Source organism: Lathamus discolor, chromosome 3 (genome assembly GCF_037157495.1).
Source record: "Lathamus discolor isolate bLatDis1 chromosome 3, bLatDis1.hap1, whole genome shotgun sequence".
NCBI lineage: Eukaryota > Metazoa > Chordata > Aves > Psittaciformes > Psittacidae > Lathamus > Lathamus discolor.
This window is the reverse complement of record NC_088886.1, coordinates 27029679-27048596: the sequence shown is the minus strand read 5'-3', so window position 1 is coordinate 27048596 and position 18918 is coordinate 27029679. Positions and strand designations below refer to the sequence as shown.

Genomic DNA, 18918 nt, shown 5'->3' with positions numbered 1-18918 from the left:
AGTAAATACATGTGAATAACCTTTAGTTTAGATGTCCAGAGGCTACAGTAAAGTTCAGAATCCACTAATTTTTGAAGCATAAGCACATAGTGCCTTTAGCATTCCTTACTTGGCTTTTCGATTCGGAATTTCCATCCCCTTATGGGGAGTGCAGAGCTGAAAGTTGAGGAGCTGCAGGAACATATTGTGCTCCTGCCCACTGATTCACTCAGAGAGCCTGAGGCAAATTACTACATATATCTGCCTCTGCTCACCTGTATTCAAAATTCAGCTCAATCTACATTTCTTGTAAAACAGTATAAATGTAATGAGGAATACCAGCCAAGTAATCCACCCTAAACCAGTCAAATATATGGTGTAAATTATGGGAAAACTACAAAATATAAGTGGCCAGGCCAGGTGTTCCTCAGTATTTGAAAATACCTGCCATGCTGGTTTCAGTAAATTAGGGCTTTGTTTTCACGCTTGGAATGAATGATCAGTGTACCTCTCTGGGCTTCTAAAACAACAAATTGAAAATGTGAACCACATAACAGTTTTAAGAGTTCTCTTGGCTGACCATGACAAAGATTACAAGTGACTGCAACTTTGTTTTTCATCTCAGTCAACCCAGAGAAACAGATTATACTCTCTAATTTCCATTTGCAGTGCATCTTCACCAAGACTTTTCTTCAAGTAATATCCTTGCTCAGAACACTTAAGTGTCTAACCAGTAAATCAGCATCAGTGTTTGAGTCTCCTTAAGAAATTCCAATGCCATTCTTGTCTCTTAAGAGTTTATCTTAAAGGCATATCTTGAAGGATATTTTTGATAGGCTTTAAATGGTCTCTGTTTTTATACTGATAATGTATTCTGCTAATATACTCTTCATACCAGGTATGACAAACTTCCACTTACCACTCCAATGATAAAAGGAAAGGAGATATTTTTTCTAATACAGAAATATATTTCTTGATTTTTATTGATAGAAAAATTTCTTGGTTTTACTTCAAGTGCTGAAGATGGCACTCTAATAACGAATGGTTTTTAGTTTTCCTGCTAAGGATGAAGAAAGCTAAATGTGAAATTGTTAGAAATGGTTAGAAAAGTTGGCACATTCGGTTAGTATATATATAAATAGCAGAGGGTTGAGAGTTTGTTGGCAATGAAGAATAGTCTAATAATGTTTTGTTTTCCATTATGCATACCAGAAATACTGCAGCTCTTTCAATTACCTTACTTAGGAAAGGTGCAAATAAGTTGTTCCCATTAAGAGGTATTTTCTTACACTTCATATCATCCTCCTTATATAATAATCCCGAGGCTTCAGCTTCACGGTCTACTTTTATGGAATTCACTTGAGCTGGGAGTTTTAATTTCTAAAATCTGTTGTTAAAGATTGATTTATTACACAGTGTAGTCAGCTTTGCAAGATGTCCAACTTGTCTCCTTCCTGCCTGTTCTAAGGAAAAGTGTCCTCATTTGTGCTGTGTGGCCATTTGGTTTCATGCTGTGTATTCAAATGAAGAGATGAGGACCATGACTGACTGGTCCTCCACAAGCGTTTGTCCAACTTTGCTAGCTATTTTTTTCCTGAATTGTGCTTGTGTCTGTTAAGCAAACATACCTCAGCAAGGTTGTGTTCATTTGTACACTTCCCAGACTCTGCACTGGAACTAGGGGACACATTTTCAGTCTTTCTTCATACGAGTTTTGCAGTTTACATGATGCTCCCACAATCTTTGTGTCTTCCACAGGCAGGGTCAGTGCAGAGTCTAGTCCAAGCCCTGAAGGAATTAAGGAATTGCTGCATTCATACACATGGTAGGAATAGTTGTATACTGAACATCTCTGACCACATCTGTGCCTACCAAAAGCACAGCTATCAATAGCTTAGTCAGCATTTGTAACAGATAATTCAGTAAAATACAGGCAAAGATGACTATCATTGTGATAACAAAACGCGCCAGGACCAAACACTGTAAATCATAGAGTGGGTGCAATTATTGAAGTGAAGACTTTGAAAAGTTATGACTAATCAAAGCACCTTCTTGAGAAACCTTTAAGGAACTTAATTTTCAGAAAGTGGAACATCCTTGGCCTTGAAATACTGTCTGACAAAATGCTTCATTTGGAACACAGAAATACCTAAGCATTATCTCAAAATCACTACTCATACACCTCTTGCATAAGGTCATGAATTTTAAGTTCTGTATGATTCCATCATATGAAAACTAACTGCATCTATTTATCTATGTAGTCAGGAAACTGAAAATAGAGGGTAATTTACTTTGCAGAAGTTGTCAGTATCTATACCATACATCTAATGGAAATACATGGCTTTGTTTAAAAATCTACGCCTACTCCAGAAAGTATTAATAACACAACCTGACACTGACTGCTCACATTTAATTTCACCAGAGTCCCAGGATTCAATGTCTAGCTTCAGTATTATTTTAGAAAGCAGTATGTAAGAAGTGCTCCATATCACATCTGTGGGATGAGAAGAAAAAACACCACTTCAACCTATGTTTGGACTCTGCTTTTGTTTCCGAGGGTGGGTTTTGTTTAGACTTTTGTCCCTTTTCTTTGATATATACACGACTAGAAACTTACACTTGAGATACACAAGGTCCCTTAGGAATTTTTGAAATCAGTAGAACTGCTGGTGTGGGCATATTTTTCACTCTGTGGTAATGAACATGATCAGAAGATCCACCCTACAGTTTAAAAAGCAGGGCAAATGTTTCTCAGCAAGAGCAGACTTGTTCTCAGAGCTACACACAAGCCATTTTGAAGTTATTCTTTTGGTAAGATACTCATCCATCATAACTTTTTTTTGGCCGGGGTAGATTATAATCAGGTGTCCATTCCAAGGCTAGTAAGGCCAATGTTAGGACTCAGCGGTACATTTGATTAAGATAGGTTCTATTTTGTAGCATTGGAGCAGCGATAAAACACCTCAGTAACTGTCTTGCATACACAGCTGTGATTTCCCCCCAGCTGGTTGGAGGAGGTCTTTTCGGCTAACAGGTAATGGAGGCTCACCAGTACCATCCCAGTGCTCGTAAAGCAGACCTGGAGTCCTAAAACAGTCTGGAAGCTCCTGCTAGGAGCTTCCCAGTACCTGTAGGGTAGTCACACTTTGGCTCTGCATCAGGTCAGCTTGAGAGCATACAGCACAAAACCCCAAGGGCTTCTGGGCTCCTCCACAATATGCTCATTGCAAGGTCCTCACTTGCAGGTGAGCTCAGGCATGTCCCATGTTGGCGTTGCAACAACAAGCAGAGCATACACATCAATATATAGTGGCAGCTGAAGTGAAAGATTATGGTGCAAGGCATGATGTCTTGCCTCAGTTCTCTTGCTAACTGGCCAGCAAGAAAAATGAAGCTCTTGTGATTTATGCTTACAGAGTAATCTCCACAATAATGTGAAATATGATTGTTCAAATGGGTAAGAGCAATGACAGCTGTTACCATTTTTGACAGGCAATGGGTTTGGAGCTTAGTGATGAATTGCATTCTGTCTGGGGTTTGTTCAGGCCACTTATCTTCAAGATGTCATTTTGGTTTTGTGTTTTGTGTTTTTTGTTTTGTTCTGGGTTGTTTTGGCTTTTTTTCTTTAAAAGAAAAACATCTTTCAAGTTTTCTGGTTTGATGTTGGAGACTTACAGTTTGTTTGGTAAAGAATTTTGCTTTCTTGTGATCTTTTCTTGGAAAATAGCTCTGCATAGATTCCTGAGAAGAAGTTTTGAATGTTTATACTGCTTTGATAAGGTAGGATAATGTTCTCTCTTTTATCTTTAATTTTGTTTTAATTGGACCTGCAACAACATCCCTAATTTTATGAGGAATTTTAGTTTTGACACTTTTCAAGCTAAAATATCACTAAAACACATAAATATGTCTGAGTTTCAGACTTGCAATTACATTTAGTGAAGGGTAAACCATATTTTATGTCAAATAACACCAGACCCTGAGATATTAAAGACATGGAATTATACCCCAATCCCTTGACCTATCTGTATAAGATTGATGGTAAAGTGTTTTCCAGAAGGATGGAAATTCAATAGAAGTGGTAAAGGTGATTCTTACAGAGGCCCATGTGGTCATAAGAGCTTTGCTTATTCTCCTTCAGTAACAAATACTGCCAAGCCTCACTGTAGGTCTCTCTTGCAATGGTTCAAGGTTAAATGTGGAATGGGGTAAAGCAAAAACCAGTGTATGGCTGGAAAAGCCCCTTTTGGCAGGAGGGCTCTGCTTATCCAGTTGCTCAGATGAGCTCAAGGAGGAAAAGCAACAGCTTATTTTAACAACTAAAATCCTGTGACATGGCTGAAGGTGAAAAGCAAAGTCTCTGACTGGCAGAAAACAGTGTGATTTTAATTACATTTACATAATCCTCATCGTACCATAAGTTTTGCAAATGCTTTTCTAGAGCTAAACTGCTTCCAGTAGAACAATCCTGCTTCTTTCTCCCTCCTTGGTCCCACCAGAGCATGAGAATCAGCACAGTGGGCTTTTGCTGGACTTAAGTTTTGCTCTCTTACAAACCAGCAACGCTGCTTCTTAGCTACTCATTTCCATGGGAACTAGAGCCAAGCTTTAAGTCCTTACAGTTTCCTTCTCTTTTAATTTCACTGCATTGAGTTCTGACCAGTTAATAAAATGCCTTTTGTGTTGCAGGTGCCTTAATATTTATTTTGATTAGTGCACCAGTCGCTATTTTTAGCAACTTGGTCCCTGGGTTGAACGAATACCAGCACAGACCTTAAACCATAATAAACCTGTGTTTTTAACCTTGCCATTTATTTTTATGTCTCTGTTTCCAAATAATCAGGATGTGGTTACCTGTGAAGGCGGTAGACTCCTACTTAAATTTCAATGCACACCCACATACAAAAATATACGTTGTAGAGGGTTACAGCTTTAAAAACACTCAGGCAGACTCTTGTCTGACTTTAATGCTGTTGCCACTGAACTGAGAGACAGTGGTACCACCTGGATTATTGCTTTGATTTTGTCCTTTGATTCCAGTGAGCTAAGTCTGCTTCATCCCTACAGAATAACCAGCAGCTTTCTTCCTCACTACTGATCCCTCATGGACAATACATATTAAAAAAAAAATTGTATGCATAATATATAATGAAGTAGCCAAACAACAGAATACAGAAGCACACGTTAAACATATTGGAAAAAGCCAAGTGTTTTTTAAGAAGCAACACTACAAATATTGTATCTTTACTTTTTAAAACAAGACTCCAGCACTTTTGTGGCTTTTCTCCTTTGTAGTGTGGGGAAAAATTACAAAGCCAAATGTTTTTTACCATGAATTTCTGCCTGATGGGAAATTTTCTATGCAGAGGATGAAACAACTGTCATACATCATAGAAATGTACATATATCCTTTCTGTTTCTGCTTTTGCCAAGTGAAGAATCAGCAAACAACAGCAGAATCAGGCTTGAATTACACTCTGGGGCTGGACCTGGAGACAGAGTAATCAGCAAATTAGTAGATACCTTTGGCACTGGAGGCCCCAGCCGAGTTCTTATTAACGTCAGCTGAAATATTCCCCCCTGGAATACTTCCTTTTCAGGTGTGGGAGCTGCATAATTTTTTTCCAGGATCCCAGGAAGATCATGGAAGTTGTGGCTACTGGTAATTCATGTGAGGACTGGTGAAATGCAGCCTTGCTTTCAAAATGCTGCTGGAGAGATGTGTGATTTCTGTAACAGGTTTAAGCAGCTATCCAGCACTGGGGAGGTCATTGTCAGCCTGGGTGACTACAAGCTAAAGTCTCCCTGCTTACAAGTGAGTGTCTAGTTCATCTAATTTTAACAGAAGTTTCAGGTCATTACTGCTGCCACTTCAAGGACTGGGCCATGCACAGAAAGGAACTAAAAGATTCATAGGGCTGTAAAGAAGGAAAGAGGAGGGAGTTCACTTTGCATCAAAAGGTGAAGAGCATTCAGCTGACACTATTTGGTTGCTGGGTTTTATACAGTGTCTCTGTAAGATGAAACATACTAACAGCCGTGGAGCAGAATCTGCCTTCGCTTTCACTTCTTTAATACCTTTGGAGCATGGTTCCAAGGGAACACAGCTGTGAAGTTGTTAACAGATTGCTCTCCCCTGCAGATGCCGCAGTTCCAGCTTGTTGTGGTGCACTTGGCCCTTGTGATTACCCTGCTGCAGTGGCATTCTATCTCAGTGCTCCTTGTGGGGGCAGCTTCAGAGGTAAGTGAATGTTTGTGGTGGCAGTCACATAACACTGCTCTTCCTTTGGTTGTTCTTTGCCACAGAGTATGGAAAACAACACAGAAACCTAACAGTGCTGGAAGGTAAAGAACCAGTATTGACTCTGCAAGGGCGAAGGAGGAGCATAGCCAAGAGAGTGATGCAAATTGTGTGGCTCTGGGAGGATGGAATGATTCATGCAACCTCTCCTGAAACACCATGGGATTTTCTGTGTGTTAAAACATTGTCTAGTGACTTTGGGTAGAAAACTCCCTAAAGAAGGGAATGAGATGATGGCAACGGGGGGAGGGAAGCAAACTCTTCTAACACTGAAGGAAAGGTTTCATTCTTCTTAAAGAGAAATGCTAGCATAAGAAGTCTGCAGCTTGCAGAAGCTATAAGGAGATCCCTGACAGAAGACAAAAGTTACAAATTAAAGAAGACTGGACAGACCAGGAGACGGAAGGTGCAAAATAACTTGCCTAAGCTCGTGAAGGAAAGCAGCAGATGAAACGGGAGAATTGTCTGATGTTTCATGCAGGATGTGCAGGGATTGCACCTGAAAACACTTCTATTGCATTCTCTTTTTTATTAATGTCATGCTGACACTGAACAGATTTGCCAGGAAAGACATTTATGCAGTGGTTTCATGTCATAAGAAAAGTCAAGCATCTGAAAGTTTAATCAAAGTAGCACTATGTAGCTGTAGGGTCTTTACATAGGTTTTTAAGATCAGCTTAGAAGTTAGATGCTTACAGGGGAATACTCTCTGTCTTCAAATGAGGATGCCCTGATTATACAAAACAACATTTGTTACAGAAAATAGGGCTTGGGGGAACCACTCTGCACACCAGTGCTGCAGCAGCTGCTGTTCTGGTGCTACAAAGGTCTGGTAGCCTGTCTTTAATAATGAATTTTTTTTATTGTGATATATTAATTTGTGAAAAAAAAAAAAAAAAGAACAGAACACCTCCACAGACTTGCACTGGACCAGGGCACTTTTTAGCTGCTGACGATCCATGACATCTTTTGGCAATTCATTCCACTGCATTCTATGTGCTGTCTTTAATAAGTCACTCCTCGTATTTGTTTTAAATCCAACATCTGGTGACTTCACTGGGTGGATTGAGAAGCTCTTTTTCTGGAGGAAAAAAATGCTAGTATTTATTCACCTTTTTGCTGTTCATAAGTTTATAAACCTTCCACTCTACCCACCGTAACCCATAATTATCTCTGCTTATGTGTAAAGTTGTACTTCGTTCAGTGGTTCACGACAGGAAAACTGTTTTCTACTTCTCATTACCATTTTAGCTGTCTCTTCATGCGATTCCATTATATCCTTTTTAAGACAAAGTAAGTGGGATTGCATGAAGTATTCAAGAGCAGAGGCTATTTCGACCTTCTAGTTTCAAGCATTATTGTAGCTATTTATCCCCACAAACCAGAGGTGAGAGAGTTCAGCCTTTTTTTTGAAGGCATAATTTTTTTGCAAACCTCTGTGAAAGTTTTATAACCCTGAAAGGGAACAGAAAGGATTGCTCAGTGCACTTGAGGCTCATAAAAATTAAAGTCAGAGGACAGTATGAGATCCTTCACAAAAGTATTAACAGTGCTACATCATTTGTGTGATCATTGAGGTTATGTCTTCCTCATATAAAGATCACTGTTTTATATACTCCATCACTGGTTATGCCACCCATAAGTAGTGGGAAACATCACCACCACAAGTATGGTGTAGACCACAGTAGAGACAAGAACATTAAATCATCCATGTTTTGGCTTGCTTTACATTTGTACTAAACTCACTGTCTACGGATGAGAAAATAGAGGAAAACATGCTTCAAGTCACATAATAAAAGTTATAGTTAGAAACTTCCATCTAATTCTGTGAAGATCAGGTGGAGCAAGAAGGCAAACAGTTCATCTGAAGAAAGAATGATTTGGCTTAACGTCTCCTTTTGTAGATTAGTTGTTGCCCTATTTTTCTGTTACTTGGAAAACAACTATTTCACTTTGATTTATACCATTTGCCTCTTGACAGGCCCCATTGTTCTCAGCTATTCTGGATAGCAAAGTAAAGTTTGGTTTTCAAAAGATGTTATGTCTAATGTCATAACTAAGGTTCAAAATACTGTGCCAATTCAACATACTGCTCTTTCCTTTCTTCCTCCCCGCATAGCATTATTGCATACATTCTTTGAATGTCAGCGCTGATCAAGTTTATCATGGGATATTTTTGAGTAACAATTAATTAATTAGCCAGGTTTGGATGGAAAATTCTGTAGAAGTTTTTATTATTATTTATTAGCATTCATTTTAAAAATGAAAACCAGTTTCCTGAAAAATATCAGGGTGGATATTGGAGTCTAGTAATTGTGATTGCATTTTTAAAGAGGATTAAATTACCTGGCTCATGCTATAAGTGATACTAATCACACTCCTGAGATAGGGATAGTGGGCTGACCTGCAAAAGCAGGCTTTGTGAAGTAATAAATGTTAATAATTCCTGCAATAATAATGAAAGCAAGTTTAATAGTTTCAATTCTGCCAAAAAAAAAAAAATCTCTCAAACTTTTATAGCAAACTTCTGTGGATGGCAAATGGCCATGATTCACAGAAGGATCCTTGTTTTAAAACATCATCCCACATTCAGTGTTCTAGTGATTATGTATTTATAGGACTGCTGCTGTGATGCTGGTTGAAACTGTTTTTCTGCGACTTGAGCAGCAAGCAAACATCCCTGCTTTCTTTTGCAGCCTTTGGAGCCTTCTGCTGCTCTGGTCATGGGAGCACATCCCATTGCCAGTGAAGAGAAGTCAGCCACCAACCTGGCAGCCAAACTGTTCCTTCTTGATGAGCTGGTGTCTCTGGAGAATGAGGTCACTGAGACCAAGAAGAAAAGAAGTTTCCCAGGATTTGGGTCCCCGATCGACAGAATTTCTTCTGCCTCTGTGGATGTTAAAGGCAAACAGAGGTAAATTCTTAGATGCTCCTACCAGTGATAAAGTTGGAAGAAGACTTTTGTTAAATGTCTGAGATACAGACGGGTTAGCTTTAACCAGCAGCAGATTTAATGGCCAGTTGTGAGGGGCCTCTGATCAGGATGCCAGAATCAATTCAGAAACCATTCTGGTTGCATGGTGTGTACTCCTTCAGCTGTGATGAGTACTACATGCATGCACTAATTCATTTATCCTTACAGTGCTGTAAAGCTAACAACATTCTAGCTTATGTGGGGTTTTCAGCGCACTACTTTCCACTGATGTGAACTAACATGCAGTTTAAAACTGCCTTTTTGATCATAAGATTATTTAAAGCAGAAATATGTCTGGGGTTTAAAAGCAGAAGGAAGAGAGTGGTATTCCCAAGGCTGGGTTCAAATGGTATGGCAATGTGTATGTCTTGAATATCAAGATGGAAAGATTTTGTGAAAATGGGCAGATGGTAGAATGAGCTTCAAGATCTCGATCAATTTATGATAAGCCAGGGTTTAATCAATACAACAGTAAAGCCGCAACTTTGCAGTACACATTTGAAGATAAGCACGTCTATAGCAGGGCTAAGCAATGATGCTTTATACTGGTGGGGACAGCCCGTGAGTTTGGAGAAAAGCTCCAAAAGGGCTATTCACTGTATCTGAAAGAGCTTAACTGTCTTGTACCCTTCTTTCTACTGTCTTCTTTTGGATGGAATCCCCAATGCCACAAAGTATTTAATAACATGCTTAAAGCTTAATCTGGAAGTGGAAAGTATTCACAAGAGCCAGTCAATGCTAAAAGTATTTTTTTTTTTCAATTTTGCAATATTTTCTTGCTGTTTTTCCGTTTATCCACCCAGTCGGCTACTAGGGCTTTTTGACTGCAGCTAAAAGGGATAAAATATGAAATTCTTAAAACCCTGAGTAGGACATTCTGTTCTGTCTATTTCTTCAAGAGATCAAAATTGTTTCATTCTTTGTTTGCTCTTTAGCATGTTTTCCCTTTCCAGGGTGTCCTGGGTTTACCAGTAGCCGTTTTGCTCCTTCTTAGTAACACACAGTAGACACAGGGAAAGAAATACAAGATCATTTTTGAAGCTGCAGTTCCTTTCTTAGGAAATGTACATGGTATTCCCAATTTATCTCAGGCTTTATGGGTGGAAACCTTTTAGTGACATTTGACCAAGTTTTCTAACAGCTTGCTCTGAAATGGTCATCGTTGACCACTAATGGTCATTTGCTGAGATGAGTAGCTCCAGAGAGGATGCCTTCAACACTGAAGCGAGGGGATACACAGTGTCCAGGATAACAGGAAGGGCTTCTATAGCTATGTTGCAAACAGAAGACAGGCTAGGGATAATGTGAGCCCTCTTTGGAAGCTATCGGAAGAATTGACTACCCTGGATTTGGAGAAGGCTGAGGTTCTCAATGACTTTTCTGCCTTAGTCTTCACCAGCAACTGCTCTGACCACACCACCTAAATCTTGGAAGGTAGATGCAGGGACTGTGAGAATGAAGACCCTAGGCACACTGTAGGAGATGATCAGGTTTGAGATCATCTTAAGAACCTGAACATACACAAGTCCGTGGGACCTGATGAAATTCATCTGTGGGTCCTGAAGGAGCTGGCAAATGAAGCTGCTAAGCCACTGTCTCTCATATTTGAAAAAGCATGGCAGTCAGGTGAAGTTCCCCATGACCGGAAAAAGGGAAATATAACCCCCATTTTCAAGAAGGAGAAAATGGATGACCCAGAGAATTACAGACCAGACAGTCTCACCTCTGTGCCTGGCAAAATCTTGGAGTAGATTCTTCTGGAAAGCTTGCTAAGGCACATGAAAAACAACAAGGTGCTTGGTGACAGCCAGCATGGCTTCACTAAGGGCAAATCCTGCCTAACCAGTTTGGTGGCCTTCTATGATGGAGCTACAGAACTGATGGACAGGGGCAAAGCAGTTGATGTCATCTATCTGGACTTGTGCAAAGTGTTCAACTCTGTCCCACAGGACATCCTTGTCACTACAATTGGAGAGACATCAGTTTGATGGATGGAACACTCAATGGATAAAGAACTGGCTGGATGGCTGCACACAAAGAGTTGCGGTCAATGGCTCAATGTCCAGCTGGAGACCAGTAACAAGTGGTGTCCCTCAGGGATTGGTATTGGGACTGGTCCTGTTCAACATCTTTGTCAGTGACATGGACAGTGGGATTGAGTGCGCCCTCAGCAAGTTTGCCAATGACACCAATCTGTGTGGTTCAGCTGATACACTGGAGGGAAGGAATGCCATCCAGAGGGACCTTGACATGCTTGTGAGGTGTGCTAATGCCAACCTCATGAAGTTCAACAAGGCCAAGTATAAGGTCCAAAGCCTTGGGCAACATGGTGTAGTAGAAAGTGTCCCTGCCCATGACAGGGAGGTTGGAACTAGATAATCTTAAGGTTCTTTCCAGCCTTAACTATTCTAGGAATAATGAGCTCATCCAATGAGTGACGCAAAACACGAAATTCCTCCTTTCCCAGCATCATCAGCACAGTTTGCAGTTTTGTGTTGAGATTATCACTTTTAGGGAGCTGATCAGTTCTTAAGTTTGGGATTGCCTTATTTATTAGAACCAGTCGAGTTGCCTTGATCACTGCATTTATAGTCAAACACTACCAGAAGAAGCATGGACCACAGATCTGATCAGTGTTAGCTGTGAAACCATAGTAAGACTGAACCTTTAGGTGGAAACAGGAAGAGGCTTCTGTACTCAGAGGTGTAAAACAGGACTGAGCACCCCACTGCTGTTGTGTACACAGTAGATAACAGCCCATTCCTGCACCAGTTAGCATAGTTACCTTTACAGACCAAATAATGACTTTTGAAGTGTGAAAAATGTTAAACAGATTCAGCCCCCTGAATTTATACAGTGTGGGTAGTACTGCCTGGCAACACAGCAGAAACTTTTGGAAAAGAGTAGATCAAATGTAAGTCCACTTAACAGCTTGTTGTGGCACCCACCAGTTATAGCAGGGCCTAGATCCTAATCTTGCTTATCAGCATCAAGTCCTATAGCTTTGAAAGCATGGGAAAAGCATGCAAGAAGACATGAGTCTTCAGAAAAAGCAGAAAGATCCACAGACAGACTGAGAGACAGAGACTCAGGAATCTTAGAAAAGGCTGCTTTTGAATATAAAACATCACTTTCTCCCTAGTAAGTGCTGAAATAAATATGGTCCTGGTTTGCAAGACGGGGAGAGTGCACTGGCTCAGGATGGCCACGAGAGGGGAAGCTTCACTGCCTGCCTGCTCAAGCCTTCACAACCTTTCCCATGGGCATGACTTTACAATTTCCTTCTCTGTTTAACTACAGAGCATGACAGTGTTAAAACTAATGCTGCAGAACCTTACCTCCCCCACCCCACAATCTGGTCTGGGAAATTAATTCCCCTTTTATCAAGCGAGACTCAGTATGACCCCAGCAGCCCAGATTTCCCTCCTGCCCCCCATAAGCTTGTGCCTACAGGTTTGGAAAAGAGTACTGCCCTTGAGGAAACAGACTAAAGATCAGCTCTTGGCTTTCTTTCTCTTTCTTTTTTCTGTGTCATGATTCAACAGTGCAGCTATCTGAGGAAGGGACAAAGAGGGCTATACAAACAGCTCACCTTCATTTGGGATGTTTTGTAGCAACTCCAGTGTGACCGATATGGTGCTCCTTACGTACATGATACACTGTCGGCTCCTGTTTCTTGACCTCATCTGAAAAATAGAGGCAGTGCGAAATCGGCTGCTGATGGTCTGGTCTTCAGCTCATGGCTGAGAGGTGTGAGGAAAGGGGGCTGCTCAGATGAGACCATGGACTAGACAAATACTTCTGCGTGTGGTTTGTAGAGCCCCCAAAGCCACCAGCTGAGTGAGCATGGCCATGCTAGCTAGCACAAAGGGTTAGACTCAAGCACACCATAGCATGTTTTCCTGCTGGTTACTTTGCATTTGCCAACTTACAGTACAAAATTTTGTCCTGTTTATGTTCCTCGACAAGGACAGAGAAAAGAGTTCATCTTCCAGGGTTTCTCTTGTACCTGCATTTCACTGACAAGTCTTTCCAAGAGCAGAAGTAGAAGTTATTCTAAGCTGGAGAAACTCTCAACATCTCCACAATTAAATAAAACTTTTGCTGGTGGAAAAAATGCTAAAAAATGCTGAATTAAGATGGGAACACTTCTTTTACATATATATTTTTTTAAATCATAATAAAATATTCCTGCATAGAAATTTCAGAATTTTCTCATGCCATTATTCGTGAAATCATCAGGAAATGTAACATAGGGAGGAAAAACCAAAACCAACCCCCTCCCATTTTCAGTCTCTTCAAAAGGCTGTTACTATACAATTTTGAGAACAGTGCATTGCAGGAGATCACGTAGGAAAATCCTGCTAGAGTTCATCTGTTACTGTGAAATACTTTCTACCTCCTTGCTTATCTTAGCCCTAGTTGGCCTTGGAGATTTCAAAGATCCTGGCTAATGGGTCACCTGAAGTGTATGATACTATGCATGAAACAATTCCACTTTATACATGCAATGTATCTCCTTTCTTTTATGAATTGCAGTTGACCTGTGAAGTAATTTGTTTGCTGACAAATGAAAGCAGGGATAGTGGATCAACATTAGCCAGTCTGTTCAGCAGGTACAGCTCCTGCCTATTCTTTTGTAAGACAAGTGAAGCATCTTATTTTTTAGCACTCACATCTTTGGCTGCTCCTGCACAGCTGTTCTTTCTGAACAATAAATTGTTAGTGGGATGAATGAAGGAATCCAAGTTGTCGTAGCATTTTTATTATCCCTATGATGTCCTTCCCCATATTTTTCCCCTCTCTCCTTGCTTGTCTTCCCTGTGCAGGAAAGTGGTTGAGCTGCCTAAGAGACGTTTTGGAGTTCCTCTTGACCGGATTGGAGTGAGCCATCTTGGCAACACCAAGGGTTAGCAGTTCCTGCAAGTAAGCCAAAGTACTCTGGGTGTGGGCATGCTTGGAGAACCCCACCTACTCTCAGTTACATGGAGGTACTCAAGTCATGCCAGTAGGCTTAGAAAGAGTGGCTTGGGGAATGATGGCTTCTCACAGTGTGGATTGTGACTGTCAATTTAGCTTGAATGCTCTAAATTACAACTTAGTACCCCCCTACAAAAAACAAGTATTCATGACATTTTCATTTCCTGTGGACCACCTCACAGTGCGCTTGTTCAAGCCTTGCATTTCTGACATGGGAAAATGTAATGCTTACTGCTTTTCTGCCTACAGGTGCTTCTGTTCTGAATGACTGATGCTGTATTGGAAACATTACAGAAATTCAGAAGATGCATCACAACATACCTTGTCATTGACTAATGATACAGTATTCAAGGAATTGACCTCCTGCAAAATTGTTTCACACTGCATTTTACAAATATTGCATTTACAAATAATAACAAATTCACTCATCAAGTCATAATGCTCTCACAGTTGCGCACGGTGTCACTGATAGGAGGGGACAGAAAGTATGTATATAATTTAATTGCATGGCATTTTTTTCTTAAACCAGCAGAAGTTCATTATCCTAGCAAGGACTGTTAGATTTTTTGGATTGAAAATAAAGCCTCCAGAGATGCCAACAGCAGTCCATGGAAAGCAGACAGTTTGCTTTGCACATTTCTTTCAAGAGGGTGTTTGTTTAGTAGAGGAAGGGAGGATTTAACAGTTATGGGACAAACCTAGAATTTATTTCAGCTGCTGTTCAGGAGATGTCTACTGACTTCACTAGGAATTAGTCCGAATAAGAATGGTGACAATACCTTAGTATTTGTCCTGATGGTTTTAGTAGTCTTTCTCACATCTCTGTACCATATTCAGACATATTTTCATTGTATGTCAGATTTTGAAATGTGGTGAGACTTCTAGATTCCTCCTCTAAGCTGACGAATATATTTCACTCCTCCCTATGCATAACATAGGATAGCATCCAAATATGAAGTCATCTACTTCCTAGGCCATCTGCACCATATGCCTTATTTTAGTCTCCATGTGTGCACAGGACATAATCTGACATATAATTCTGAAAGTTCTGAAAGTATTTCTTGCTCTGGTAAAATGTAAACATGTCCTCTCCATTTCAGAGTAAGACAGGTTATCTTAAATCCTGTTTCAGGCTTTTCCATGCTTTTTTCTTTTTTCCAGATTATAAAATAGCTGAAAAGAGCTGTTTGCTGAGATCTCAATGCTCAGATTTGTAGCTGATGTTTTCTAAACCTTACATGCTTCTTCTTGGACTTTGGTCCATGTCAGCTAAATTCCTTGGATTGCTATTTTGGGTATAAATCATCCTTAGCATTGCAAAAGAAAATACATAGAGAAGGGGATTATGCAGGACAAAGATAAAAAAATATCTTTAAAAATACTCTGTGTCATGCAGAGAGTATGGCTGCAGATAGGATTGAAGTGTTGAATTCTCAATCTTGTATGAGGCACAAAGCATCTGACCATCAGCTAGGGGAAAATACAGTCAGCTTCTTAGCTACAGGAAAGGAGTTGGAAAGTCAGTGAGCCTTTGAGGCTAGAGCTATTGTGAGGATTGGGACTTTGGGGCAATTGCCCCATTTCAGGCCATGGTGGGAGATGAGGCTCACACTCAGGAGTGCAGGTAGCATCCAATTTATGCCTAGGAGGGGGCAGTGTTCAGCTGTGGCAGGGGCTTTTCCCATTTTTCTCTGTACTTAGATCTCTGGCCTGAGACGGGCACTGGCCCAGCCACAGGAAGCTTGCAAGAAACTTTGCTTTTCTTCGCATTTCCAATATAAGCTAATGCTGCTAAGAGCAGCTGCACAAACGAGTGAATCACATCAAGAGATGCCCCTGTCTTTCCTATCAAGCAGAGCAATCTTTAGCTGAGCTTGGTGATCATTCCTCCTTCGGTGGGTGAGTTGTGTCCTTATGGGTGAGGTGAAGCACTGCAGATGCTCTCGAGACCAAGATCTTGACAGTTGTAGAAAGAAATAAGGGCTGTAAGACCCCATGTGGTCATCTTGGGGTTTTGCCCCCTGCTTTTCCTCTGGCCTTACTGCTAATTTTCTGTGTTAAAATTGCATGTGAAGGCTTGAAGAACTGGACTGAGTGGATGCATGTAGACTGGCTGACTAAAGACAAGATTTTCTGTCCACGCTAGAAGTGAGTCCGCAAATGTAGTCCCAGACAAGCCCAGACCCTGTATTCTGCAGTGCCCTGCCACCACCTATCCTAAGCCTACCCTGGGATTTAGTGAACAGTTATCTTCTTGCACTGAGCTCATCCAGTCTGCAGATAATCTGCATGCAAGGTAGCCATATGTATGGGACATGGACAGATTATGGAAGTAATGACCTGACCATTCATACAGCTGTCAAAAGCAGCATGGACAGAGTCATTGCGTGATGCGTTTTGAGAGACTGAGATGAGAGGAATCCAGTGCTAACACAGCAGCTTTGCAAAGACACTGCTGGATCATAAGAGTATTGAAAAGTTCTCAAGTATTCAGGCTTCCAAATAAAGAGGGGGTTTAAAACCTGTTAATTGTGAGCAGAAATGACCTTTATCTGAAGGATTATGTGAAAGCAAGGCAGGAAAGAGGTGTCTGTGGTGGTGTTGCCTGGAACTGGCAGCTGGAAGCTTCAGTCCTGTTTTTGGCTTCCACGGTATTGTGTGGATTACTTGCGAGAAAGGAACAGCCTTTCTGTTTCTCTGCCCTATCCATCACAGAGCACCCTATGACCTCCTGTGGCTCAAAAAGCACTATTTAAAATCCATAAATTGGCAGATGCTGTTTATAACATGATGATATCTAAAAGACTGAACACCACAATTTGTTTTCATAGACAAGTTGGATACCTTCGCTCATAGTGCCTGGCATAGAGGTCAACAAATGTGAAATGAGGATATACTGCAGGACCCATTGCACTAGATTTGCCTTGTGCTGCCTGTTTGCAAATCCATTCAGGCAGATAATAAATCAACATAGTCTACTAGAATGTCTGAGGCAAATCTCTTTAATTATTGCCTGTGGGTCATTAACTTTGGCAAGAGTGACTGCCCAAGCATGGGTAAGTTGTGAGCAGCCACAATGTGGAGGGTGGCAGCTGAGAAAGAGTTTCTGTTCTGCTTGTGTAGGAGAAAGAACAGTACCCTCATAGTGACCTGTTGAGGGTGAGCCTAGGGAAAGCATCACCACCTTTGCTTCAAATTAGTAGATGAATTGCGTTCAACACTTGCTCATCACGTCTAGTAGAAGCACGTAACATAGCAGCATGTAGCTCCTGTAAGGAAGTAGGGGGGTAGTTTGGGTACTATGAGCAAGTAAATAACAGTGCTGATAGGCTGTAGCATGCCATATGGGCTAAAAATCACTGCTAAGCAAAATGGTGCACTGCACTTCAGGAAATTCCTGTGTCTAGGATCAGAGCAAGCTGTTAAATAGCCACAGATGCTGTATTCCTTTTCCTGACTTGCTGGTGAGTTGCCACACTGGGTCGGGAAGGCATGACTACAGCCAGCAGGTAACAGATAGAGCCTGCTGCTCTGGCCTTTCATTGTACTAGGATTTCCTGCAAGCCAAGATCATCTGAGCTGAAGACTGGTGCGCAGTGAAGCTCTTGTAACACACCTCCCTTTCAGGCAGAGCACCAAACTCTTAAAGAAAGAGAGATCCTTCTCTTGGCAATAGGCTATGATTTTTTTCCTGGATTTGGTGCTGTTGTGAGGGTATGTGAAAGTCTGCTCCCATATCCCTTTTCACTTGCACTAAAGCAACAGGAAATGGGTTCTGAAATAACAAAGAATTAATGCTAATAGCAAAGTGTATTTTGCATGTCATTAGAGCTCACTGATATAATCAAGCTGGTTTTATTCCATGGATATTGGCTTTGCCCTGTAATAGGATGAATACATCTCCTGTTAATGAAGTACGCAAGAAGTACTGCTGTGGTTAAGCATGCACTTCTTGCCAGAGCCCAAGGCAATGAATGTAGCTTGGTAATTACAGCTTTTGGAGAGGTAAAGTTTTGAAGAATATATAGTGTGCAAGCTACAGTTAAATAGCATAACTTGGTGGGGCTGGAGAGAAAGTTAAATTCTAACCAAAATCAATCCACACATTACTAGAAGCTACCAGATTCTGCTCTCATTTACACTCTTGGAAACCGCAAAGTTGACGTGATTTACTCTGGGAATATGGTCCTTTTTGTTTGTTTTTTTTTTTTTTTAATAAATGTGGATAATGCAACTTAAGATGAATATATATAAGAACCAGTGACAGACTGTGATCTCTTCTTTTTGGACAGGGGAAGACGTAATTCTGTAGTAGAAAAAGACAGCTAGCATCTACACTGGCCAGCCAGACAAACCAAAAATCTCTGCTTAAAACAGCTTTTAGGGGTGAATAGTTAGAAATCAGAGGGTCTGGTCAAGTCCTGTGAGGATAGCAACCCACACATATCCATGAGGAAGACACAACTCTCATTCCTGATTCTGGCCAACAGGAAGGCCTCTTCAGGCACATTGAAAGAGACCAGTGTTGCTATACCTAGGTGTTTAATGGGAGCCTTTTTTGCCATTGTAAACTTCACATGAACCATTAAGGTAACAAGAACCTACAATAAAGGAAATGTGCTGTGTCTTGGGCCTCTGCAGGGGGTGAGAAAGAAAACAGCATGTGCTTCTGTGCAGCAGAAAA

The 18918-nt window shown here is 40.9% G+C and overlaps 1 protein-coding gene across 8 annotated transcripts in view; it reads left to right on the top strand.

The window, feature by feature from the left end:
- OSTN (osteocrin) overlaps window positions 1-14838 on the top strand; it is a 102610-nt gene extending 87772 nt beyond the window's left edge. For 5 of the 8 annotated variants that reach the window (XM_065674252.1, XM_065674251.1, XM_065674249.1 and 2 more), the window contains 4 exons: window positions 6122-6220; window positions 8977-9194; window positions 14084-14163; window positions 14484-14838. In XM_065674252.1, coding sequence (XP_065530324.1) covers window positions 6122-6220; window positions 8977-9194; window positions 14084-14163; window positions 14484-14506 — 420 coding nt within the window. In that variant the 3' untranslated portion in view covers window positions 14507-14838. Of the gene's footprint in view, window positions 1-3354; window positions 3437-5607; window positions 5795-6121; window positions 6221-8976; window positions 9195-14083; window positions 14181-14483 lie in introns of those variants that run through there. The other 3 variants (XM_065674245.1, XM_065674247.1, XM_065674253.1) reach the window with 3 other exon arrangements.
- Window positions 14839-18918: the final 4080 nt, after the last annotated feature.